At 54.4% G+C, this 10,000-nt stretch overlaps 2 protein-coding genes across 2 annotated transcripts in view; both read left to right on the top strand.

The window, feature by feature from the left end:
• Window positions 1-1,835: 1,835 nt before the first annotated feature.
• On the top strand, window positions 1,836-5,303 carry ENH_00064300 (DNA-directed RNA polymerases I and III subunit RPAC1, putative; the record flags this gene model as incomplete). The annotated part of the gene is made up of 7 exons (XM_013582191.1): window positions 1,836-2,073; window positions 2,495-2,613; window positions 3,227-3,326; window positions 3,582-3,665; window positions 4,678-4,785; window positions 5,049-5,095; window positions 5,232-5,303. The coding sequence occupies 7 exons, from the start codon at window positions 1,836-1,838 to the stop codon at window positions 5,301-5,303; spliced, it is 768 nt and encodes a 255-aa protein (XP_013437645.1).
• Window positions 5,304-6,904: 1,601 nt separating this feature from the next.
• The window catches only part of ENH_00064310 (Sir2 domain-containing protein, putative), a gene marked incomplete at both ends in the record, with an annotated part of 5,683 nt that continues 2,587 nt past the window's right edge, over window positions 6,905-10,000 (top strand). The window contains 3 exons of the mRNA XM_013582192.1: window positions 6,905-7,720; window positions 8,052-8,776; window positions 9,706-10,000. The exon at window positions 9,706-10,000 is cut by the window's right edge and continues 778 nt beyond it. Coding sequence (XP_013437646.1) covers window positions 6,905-7,720; window positions 8,052-8,776; window positions 9,706-10,000 — 1,836 coding nt within the window. The remainder of the gene's footprint in view (window positions 7,721-8,051; window positions 8,777-9,705) is intronic.

Below are 10,000 nucleotides of genomic sequence, written 5' to 3' on the forward strand. Positions count from 1 at the left end.
GTCGTCGTCGAAAGCAGCAGCAGCAAGCAGCTGCCGCTGCTGCTGCTGGATGCTGCCAGCAGCGAAATCACCAACTCCGTGCGCGGAATCGGCAGCCTCCCGCCACCATAGAGTGGGAGTGAGTGGCCTGCTGCTGCTGCTGCTGCTGCTGCTGCAGCAACGGAGCAGCAAAGCAGGGGCAGCAGCTGCTGCCGCTGCAGCAGCGAAAGCGGGAGCAGCAGCTTGTGCTGCTGCTGCTGCTGCTTCAGTGATGGCTGGAGCAGCAGCAGCTGCTGTTGCTGCTGCTGCAGCGAACGCAGCCGCAGAGGCGAAACAGAATGGGACAGCAGCCGCAGCAGCAGCAGCAGCAGCGGCAGCAGCAGCAGCAGCAGCAAGAAAGGTAGGGAACAGCGTCAGGGAACACTGGACTCTAAACAATGAACAAAAGTGTAAAAGACGCGAAAGGTCGTCAAGGAAATTGGAGCAGCAGCAGCGGGAAGAGCACAGAGAAGTTGCAGCAGCAGCAAGTTGCTGCTGCTGCTGCAGCAGCAGCAAGTTGCTGCTGCTGCTGCAGCAACAGCAAGTTGCTGCAGCTGCTGCCGCTGCTGCAAGTGATGCAGCAGCGCGACCGGCGACTGCTGCTGCTGATGAAGCGGGAGCTGCTGTTGCTGCTGCAGCAGTGGCACTCGCTGCTGCAGCAGCAGCAGCTGCTGCTGCTGCTGCAGCAGCAGCAGCTGCTGCTGCTGCTTCTGCTGCTTTAGTTTTCAAGGGTTTAGCGCCCAGGCAGCAGCTAGAGGCGAAACGTGCCGTTCTTTGCGGCTGCCTAGGGTTTAGGGTTTGCGCTTGGGGTTTGGAAACTGTGCTTCGTTGTTAGGGTTTAGGGTTTAGGGTTTAGGGTTTAGGGTTTGGAGGCTGTTATCGAAAACAAATTGAAGTGATGAAAACAAAAGTATTTAAATTCGAACTGGAAATGAGTGGAAGGCGGGCCGTTGGGGTGTACGTACACCCCAGCACCGGGCGCTCGACAGCGGCTGCTGAGGTTAAAATTTGAAAAATTTGGTTTTATAACTTTTATTTATTTATTTATTTATTTATTCATTTATTTATTTATTTATTTATTTATTTAATTTTCAAATTTTATCTCATTTGATCGCTTGTTGCGGAGTTTATGCTCCGAGGTTTGAGGCTGTCGAAAGCTAGGGTTTAGGGTTTAGGGTTTCAGGGCTGAGGATATTGTAGCATTTAGGCTGAGGCTTGAAATTTCAATGTTGAGGGTTTAGGATTTAGAGTTTAGGGTCCAGTGTTTAGGGTTTAGGGTTTAGATTGTACAGTGTAGCGCTTAGGGTTTAGGGTTTAGGGTTTAGGGTTTAGGGTTTAGGGTCGTCGGGGGCCCCACAGCAATCGACGGGCGGCTTGAGCCCTGCGCTTTTTTGTGGCTGGTATTAATTTGACTTTTCTGAATTAATTAAATTAAATAAATAAAATAATTTATTTTAAAAATACTTTTTGTTTTGTTTTGAAGTTCCATTTCCTTTCTTTCCCTCCGGCGAGGCCAGCGAGCAGCGCTTCTGGGGCTTCTCCTGAGGCTCTAGGGTTTAGGGTTTAGGGTTTAGGGTTTAGGGTTTAGGGCTCAACGCGGCGTTTGCCCTGGCCGTAGCTTTGGACGCGTGGCCCCAAACCCTAAACCCTAAACCCTAAACCCTAAACCCTAAACCCTAAACCCTAAGCGTGGCTTCGAAGGCCAAGGCCGTGCAGCGAGGAGCCTGCTGGGCCTCGGAGCGGGGCTCCGGGAGGGCGAGCCGAAGCCGGAACCCCCAAACCCTAAACCCTAAACCCTAAACCCTAAACCCTCGGCAATGCCCGCGGGCAAGGGGGCCCCCAGGGGCCCCCACGGCCTCCCCAACCGGGTGCAGTGTACCCTCGAGGGGCCCCGGGAAAGCCCCGTGGTTTCTCACGAAATGGAGGTTTTTGATTTGGAGACTTTTGAAAAGAATTTGAAAATCAAAATTTTGGAATGCAAACCCCAAATCGTGGTTTTGGAACTCAAGGGTTGCGACGCCTCCCTCGCCAACGCCCTTCGCCGCATCCTCATCAGTGAAGTCCCCACTGCGGCCCTCGAGACCATACAGGCAAACCCTAAACCCTAAACCCTAAACCCTAAACCCTAAACCCTAAACCCTAAACCCTAGGCGATGCGGTTTAGGTAGTGCGGGTGCTGGTTTGCGGACCCGCGGTGGCTGCGGCTGACGCGGGGCCTCGGGTTCAGGGTTTAGACATTAGGGTTTAGGGTTTAGGGTTTAGGGTTTAGGGTTTAGGGCTAAAGTTGAGGGTTAAGGGCTTAGGGTTTAGTGCTCTGAGTCGTGCTTTTTGCGTTTAGCCTTGAGGGTTGCGGCGTTGGCGTTGAGGGCTTAGGGTGTAGGGTTCAGGCTTTAGGGTTTAGGGTTTAGGGTTTAGGGTTTAGGGTTATGGGTTTAGGGTTTAGGGTTTAGGGTTTAGGGTTTAGGGTTTGCTGCAGTATACGCGCGGGACTTGAAGTGGATTCCAATGTCGGAGAGACAAAAGCAAAAATTTGCACAAGACCCTCCCGCCCCAGTCCACCCCGACATCTTAATTACAAAACTCAGGCCAGGCCAGGTGGGGCTTTCCCTGCATGCATGCATACTTGCATGCATGCGTTTTGCATGCATGCATGCATGCATGCATGCATGAGCTTTGCATACATGCATGCGTGGGATCTGAATGCATGCATGCATGCATGCATGCATGCATGCATGCATGCATGCACGGGCTTTGCTTGCATGCATGTGGGAGCTGCATTTTTGGGGCTTCGTTTGCATGCATGCATTCACTCGTGGGGCAGTGCTAGCTAGCTTGTCGGGGAGCTAGCTAGCTAGCTAATCAGCCAAAGAGCCAGCTAGCTAGCCAGCTAGCTAACTAGCTAGCCAGCTAGCTAACTAGCTAGCTAACCGGCCAGCTAAATAGCCAGCTAGGTAGCTAGCAAGCTGGCGTACCCTCTAAGTAGCTAGCCAGCTAGCTAGCTAGCTAGCTAGCCAGCTAGCTAGCTAGCTAGCTGTGGCTGCCTACGTAGCCAAGCGGCTGCGCTCGAGTCTAGCTAGCTGCGTTGGTCTGTGGAGCTAGCTGATTATAAATTAATTAACCGAACAATTAGTTAATTAATTAATTAATTTATGTATTTATTTATTTATTTATTTATTAATTTATTTATTTATTCGTTTATCCTTTTCAGGAAATTGAACTGTTCGGCTTCCTAGAGAAGGGGCTGGGGAAGACGCATGCGAAATGGTCGCCGGTGGCGACTGCGGTGTACAGACTGGAGCCTGAGTTTGGTAGGTTTAAAAAAGAAAAGCAAAATAAAATAAAAATAAAATAAAAATAAAATAAAAATAAAATAAAAATAAAACAAATATAATTCAAATTAATTCATTTGATAGTGCGGAAGCAAAAGAAAAGAAAGATTCAGGTCGGGCGGGCGCCGCTGAGGTGTCTGTACACCGCAGCAACAGCTGAGGTGTCTGTACACCGCAGCAGCAGCTGAGGTGTCTGTACACCTCGGACTTTCTTTTGCGGCTTTTTTCCTGCAGTCTTCACAAGCCCAATAGAAGGCGAAGATGCGGAAGAGCTAAAGGAGTTATGTCCCATGGGGGTTTTCGATATTGAAGATTCCAGTAAGTCGCAACAAGCCCACAGGGTTTAGGGTTTAGGGTTTAGGGTTTAGGGTTTAGCACTAAGGGGCTGGGGCGGGTCTTGATTAATCCTGGAGGCAACAAGGGGCTTGCTTTACAGGAGTCCTCGCACTTACTCAGTCCTCGGGTTTAGGGTTTAGGGTTTAGGGTTTAGGAGGGTTGCTCAAGCCCTTTAACTTGCTAATCCCCGATATTTCCTGAAGCCCTTTTTAATTTGCAAATTCGTATTTTTGGCTAAGTCCTATTATTTGCAAGTTCGTGAAGTTTTTGATGTGCAAAGTTCTGTTTTCTGGCGAAGTCCTTTTATTTGCAATATCTGTTTTTTGGCTGAGTCCTTAAATTTGCAAATTCTGTTTCTTGGCTAAGTGCTTTAATTAGTATTAAACGCGCAATTTCTATTTTTTGGCTAAGTCCTTTTCTTTGCAATATCTATTTTTTGGCTAAAGTCCATTTTTTGCAATTTCTGTTTCTTGGCTAAGTCCTTTTTTATTGCAATTTCGCGTTTTTTGGCTAAGTCCTTTTTTAATGCAAATTCGCGTTTTTTGGCTAAGTCCATTTTCATTGCAAATTCGCGTTTTTTGGCTGTCCTTTTTGTAGCAAATTCGCGTTTTTTGGCTGTCCTTTTTTTTGCAAATTCGCGTTTTTTGGCGAAGTCCTTTTTTATTGCAAATTCGCGTTTTTTGGCGAAGTCCTTTTTTAATGCAAATTCGCGTTTTTTGGCTAAGTCCTTTTTTATTGCAATTTCGCGTTTTTTGGCGAAGTCCTTTTTTAATGCAAATTCGCGTTTTTTGGCTAAGTCCTTTTTTAATGCAAATTCGCGTTCTTTGGCTAAGTCCTTTTTGTAGTAAATTCGCGTTTTTTGGCTGTCCTTTTTTTTTGCAAATTCGCGTTTTTTGGCTAAGTCCCTTTTTAATGCAAATTCGCGTTTTTTGGCTAAGTCCTTTTTTATTGCAAATTCGCGTTTTTTGGCTAAGTCCTTTTGGCTGTTGCGCAGCTGGCCGTGCCTACGCGAAGTTCCCTCGAAATTGCACGACTTGTCGTGCATGTTTGGAGCGTTTTGAAAATCAGTTGCAACTCAACAAGATCCCGGACCAGTTCATTTGTGGGCTTCAAGGGTTTAGGGTTTAGGGTTTAGGGTTTAGGGTTAGGGTTTTGGGGGTTTAGGGTTTAGGGTTTAGGGTTTACTTGATTTAGTTGTGCAGAAAAGCCCTATTTGCATGCAGACCGTTTCTTTTTGTGCGCTGGGGCGTTTTGCACTTCTTCATTTTTCCTTTTTCATTTTTTTATTTTTTTTGTTTTATTTATTTTTATTCTCCTTTTGTTTTATTATTTCTTTTTCTCTTTTTTCTTTTTTGCTTCTTTCAGTTTCAATCGAGTCGACTGGCTCGGTGCCGGCCCCAGAGCTGTTCGAGGTAAGGGCGCGGCTGCGCGGCTCCGAAGAGCTAGGGTTTAGGGTTTAGGGTTTAGGGTTTAGGGTTTAGGGTTTAGGGTTTGGGCCTGCGTGCATGCATGCGCGCATGCAGCCCCGAAATGCGTGTGCGGCCGCAGATGGCAGTGGAGGTCTTGCTGGAAAAGGCAATTACCTTTCGCGAGATCATAAGGACGAAGCAGCTGGAGTAAAGCCACAGAAAACCCTAAACCCTAAACCCTAAACCCTAAACCCTAAACCCTCATTATTACTCCTGAGAGGGGCAGCAATAAAGGGAGCATCGAGGGCCTCGAGGCGACGCCTTTGCACTGCCTGCGGCTCCCTTCAAACCAGCAGACTGAGCCCAAGGCCAAAACCCTAGGCTCTAAACCCTAAACCCTAGGCCCTAGGGGCTAAACCCTAAACCCTAGGCGCTAAACCCTAAACCCTGGCGAGCGCTGCCGTGCCCTCTGGACTCGGCGTTTCCCGCTGCGGGTATTTCCTCTTCTTGCAAAAGTGGATTTCGCGGGGCTGCAGTCCATTTCTAGAATATTAGAAAGGCTTTTAGTTTAATTTTATTCAAATTTAGAAAATTAATTATTTGCTTTTCCAAAAATGAAGAAGGAAATGCAGCAAGCTGCACTGCACGCCGGCTTAGTTACCAGCGCCACTGCTGGCTATTCAAGTTTCGGATGTTGAGTTCGGTTTTCGCGGCTGTTTCTGCAGCTTGCGGCTCCAAAATTTAGATAAATGAATTCGAAATGACAGTATTTATCATTAAATTCAGAAAAAAACAGAAAAGATGGCAAGATCCTCCAGCTTTCCGCGCTGCAGCGACTCGCGGCGATGTGCAAGAGAGGGGGAAGCTGCTGCTGGCCGTCGGCGAGCTGTCTTTTGGACTTCTGCTGCTCGCGAGGGCTTTAATGACTCAAAAATATTAATTTAAATTAAAAGGACAAAAGAAGAAAATGGAAAAACGGCTGCAGGCGGCGGTACGGTGCACTGTTGCAAAAGTTGCACATACACCCCACGCCAACGACGCGATCTCGGGCTTTTTGACGAGTTCAACGCTGAAACAACTTTCTGAAATGCATTTGAATTTGAATTTGAATCCGAATTTGAACTTTTAGAGCCCAGAAGGGCACAGAAGAAGCAGGAAAGCGGCGCCCAGCTTTGCCGTAAACAGCAGCAGCTGCTGGGAATTGCAGCCTGCTGCCTCTGGAAACTCCCCTAAAGGGGTTCTCAGCGGCACCGCCTCTTTCTTATGCCAGGCCTGCAAGCCTTTAATTAGAAAATCCCTTTTTGCTGCAGCCTCGCTGACGCTGCAGCAGCAGCAGCAGCAGGGGCCCCTCAGAGAGGGGCCCCCCTGCTGCGCCTGCAGGGCCCCCACCACTCCGGGGGCCCCTCTGCGTTTCTTCGGCGCCAGCAGCAGCAGAAAGCTGTAGTCGTTGAGGTGTGCAGCAGAGGCTGCGCGAGACACGTGCGGGGTCGGTTTGCTGCAGCAGCAGCAGCAGCAGCAGCAGCAGCAGCAGCAGCTCGAGACTTCCTGCGTTCCCCTGCACTCCCCCCTGCAGCAACAGCAGCAGTAGAAGCCCCAGGCAGCAGCAAGACCCTGCTGCAGCACTGCAGCACAGCAGCACAGGGGCCCCCGCTGCTGCTTCCCCCACTTGCTGCTGGGGTTTGCAGCCGCATGGCGCGAGAGTCTCATAAACCCGGCTCGAGGGTTTGCTGCTGCACTTTAGGGTTTAGGGTTTAGGGTTTAGGGTTTAGGGTTTAGGGTTTAGGGTTTGGACTTGTGCCCGCAAACCCTCAAATGCCGCATTCTTCAGCCGATGTCCCCTCCCCCCTCCCAGTGCCCTGGGGGGCCCCCCAGGGCTGCGGGGGCCCCCCCTCTTCGCCAGGGTTGGGTACTTCTTCATGTGGGGCCCCCGACTCTCCTGAGGGCCCTCGGGGGGCCCCCCAACCCTCCCTTGTGGGGGCCCCCCCCCAGACGGGGGCCCCCCGGGGGCTTCCACCGGAATCCCACCCGGAGGGCCCCAACGGGGGCCCCCAGGAGGGCCCCCAGGGGGCCCCCCGAGAGGGCCCCAACGGGGGCCCCCAGGAGGGCCCCCAGGGGGCCCCCCGGGAGGGCCCCCAGGGGGCCCCCCGGGAGGGCCCCAACGGGCCCCCCCAGGGGAACTGCTCCCAGGGCTCCCCCCTAGGGGGCCCCCAGGGGGGCCCCCCAGGGGGCCCCCAGGGGGGCCCCCCAGGGGGCCCCCCAGGGGGGGCCCCTGGGGGCCCCCAGGGGGCCTCGAAGACAGCGCTAGGGTACGCGTCGCGGCTTTCGAAAAACCCCTACAAGGGCCCCGTGGGGGGCCCCGAGGGGCGGGAGAATGCTGCGTCGTTTGCTGCTAAGACGAAGCGGCTGCTGCTGCTGCTGCAGCAGGTGGCGCAGCAGCTGGAGCAGCAGCAGCAGCAGCAGCAGCAGCAGCAGCAGCAGCAGCAGCAAGAGGGCCAGGGAGTGGTGGTCCACACCGGGGCCGGCCTCAGCACCAGCGCGGGCATTCCGGACTTCCGGGGCCCCTCGGGTGTATGGACACTCGAGCAGCGCGGCCACACCCTCGCGGACGCAGAGGCCAAAATAGTGCAGGTGCGCTGCTGCTGCTGCTGCTGCTGCTGCTGCTGCTGTGTGGGGGTTGCTGCTGCTGCTGCTGCTGCTGCTGTGGGGGTTGATGCTGCTGCTGCTGCTGCTGTGGGGGTTGCTGCTGCTGCTGCTGCTGTGGGGGTTGCTGCTGCTGCTGCTGCTGCTGCTACTGCTGCTGCTGCTGCTGCTGTGGGGGTTGCTGCTGCGTGGGGCGGCGCTGGACTGCAGGCTGCGGGTTGGGGTGTACGTACAGCTGGGGCGGGGGCTTGGGGTGTACGTACACCCCAGGCTGCAGCTCGGGGGCCCCCTTTTTGTCTTTTTCATTTCTTTTTTTTAGGTTTCTTTTGGCAAACAAAAGAGACCCGTAGTACCCTTTCACTTGGCCCTTCCCACTCCTTCGCATTTGATTTTGGGGGCCCTTTGCTGCCAGCAGCAGCTGCTGCCTTCCCCGCCCCCGGCCTGCAAGCCCGAGCAGCAGCAGCAGCAGCAGCAGCAGCAGCAGCAGCAGCAGCAGGCGCAGCTTCCTGCTGCCTCCAGCAACTCCAGGGCCCCTCCGGATGCTTCGGGGGGCCCCGGGGGCCCCCAGGGGCCCCCGCGTGGTCAGGGGGGCCCCCAGGGCACTCTCGACAAGACCCGCATTAAGCAGCAAAGGGCCTCTGTGGAGGCCCTGGGGGGCCCCGGGGGGCCCCCTAGTAACAGCAGTACCCTTGGGGGCCCCCCTAGTGATGTCAGTGCCCGTGGGGGCCCCCCTAGTGATAGCAGTACCCTTGAGGGCCCCCCTCAGGGGCCCTCGGGGCCCCCTGAGGAGCCTTCGGGCGCCTCAAGCGACTCCGCCGTAGGGGCCCCCCTGGGGGCCCCCCCGGGGGCCCCTCTGGGGGCCCCCGAAGTCCCCCCGGGGGGCCCCCCCGGGCCTTTCCCCCGCGAGTTCTGTGCAGGGGGGCCCCCGGAGGGGCCCCCAGAAGAAAGGCCTCTACTAGGGGGGCCCCCCGGAGGGTCCGCCGGAGAGCCCCCGGAGGGGCCCCTCTGGGGGCCCCCGGGGGGGCCCCCGGGGGGCCCCTTTGGGTGCGTCTGGTGGACTTGATAATAACGCAAAATGTGGACGCTTTGCACGAGAGGTGTGGGGCCCCCCTGCAGCGAGTTGCTGCAGTTCATGGGAGTTTATTTGCAGAAAAGTGTGACAGCTGCAGCAGGAGGTTTTTGAGGGATTATCCTTTGCCAACTCTTTCTTTTCGACCCACGGGGAGGCTCTGCGGTCCGCAAACCCTAAACCCTAAACCCTAAACCCTAAACCCTAAACCCTAGGCCTCCGCGGCGCGCGGAGAGCCTAGGCCTCCGCGGCGCGCGGAGAGGGAGCGGCCCGCTGAGCCCTAAACCCTAAACCCTAAACCCTAAACCCTCCGCGGCGCGCGGAGAGGGAGCGCCCCGCTAAACCCTAAACCCTAGTCCGCGCTGCAAACCCTAAACCCTTTTCTGCAGGCCGCAAACCCCAGCCGAGGCAGCAAACCCTAGCTTCCCCCAAACCCTAGCCAGAAGACTAAACCCTAAACCCTAAACCACGCCCACAAGCCTAACCAGCTGCAGCAAACCCTAGGCAGCAGCAGCAAACCCTAATAAGCCAGCAGAGTCGCAAACCCTGCAAGCCCTAAACCGCCGCAAACCCTAAACCCTCGCAAAGCCCAAACCCTCCTAAACCCTCGCACCTCGCAAGGCCCAAACCTCGAAAACTCCAAACCCTAGCAAGCCCTAAACCCTCACGAATTCCACACCCTCGCAAACCCTAAACCCTCACAAACCCTAAACCCTTCTTCAACTCTGCTGAGCAAAATAGTCGCTAAAAGGCGGTTTAAAGACTTCCCCTTCTGCTGCATGCACAGCTCCCCCCTGCACTAAAAAGCCCTCAACCCCCGCTGCCGCTGCTGCTGCTGCTGCGCTGCTGCTGCTGCTGCTGCTGCTGCTGCTGCTGCTGCTGCTGCTGCTGCAGGGCTGTGCAGCTTTCCGCCGCGGGGGGTGTGCACGGACGTGCTGCTGGACTGGTTTGACTCTTACGAGGGACACTTTTTGTCTCAGTCGAATTTTTATTCTCGAGAGTCTCCTTTGCATCTTTGTTTGGGGACAAGTTTGCAAATAGAGCCCGCGTGTCACTTTCCAGCAGCAGCAGCAGCAGCAGCAAAAGCAGCAGCAAAAAGCAAAGCAGCAGCAGCACTGGCCATTGTCAATCTGCAGCAAACCCCCCTCGACCCTTTTGCTGCTGTTTGCATGCATGCGCCCGTCGACGCCGTGCTGCAG

Source organism: Eimeria necatrix, genomic scaffold, assembly GCF_000499385.1.
Source record: "Eimeria necatrix Houghton genomic scaffold, Enh_scaff584, whole genome shotgun sequence".
NCBI lineage: Eukaryota > Apicomplexa > Conoidasida > Eucoccidiorida > Eimeriidae > Eimeria > Eimeria necatrix.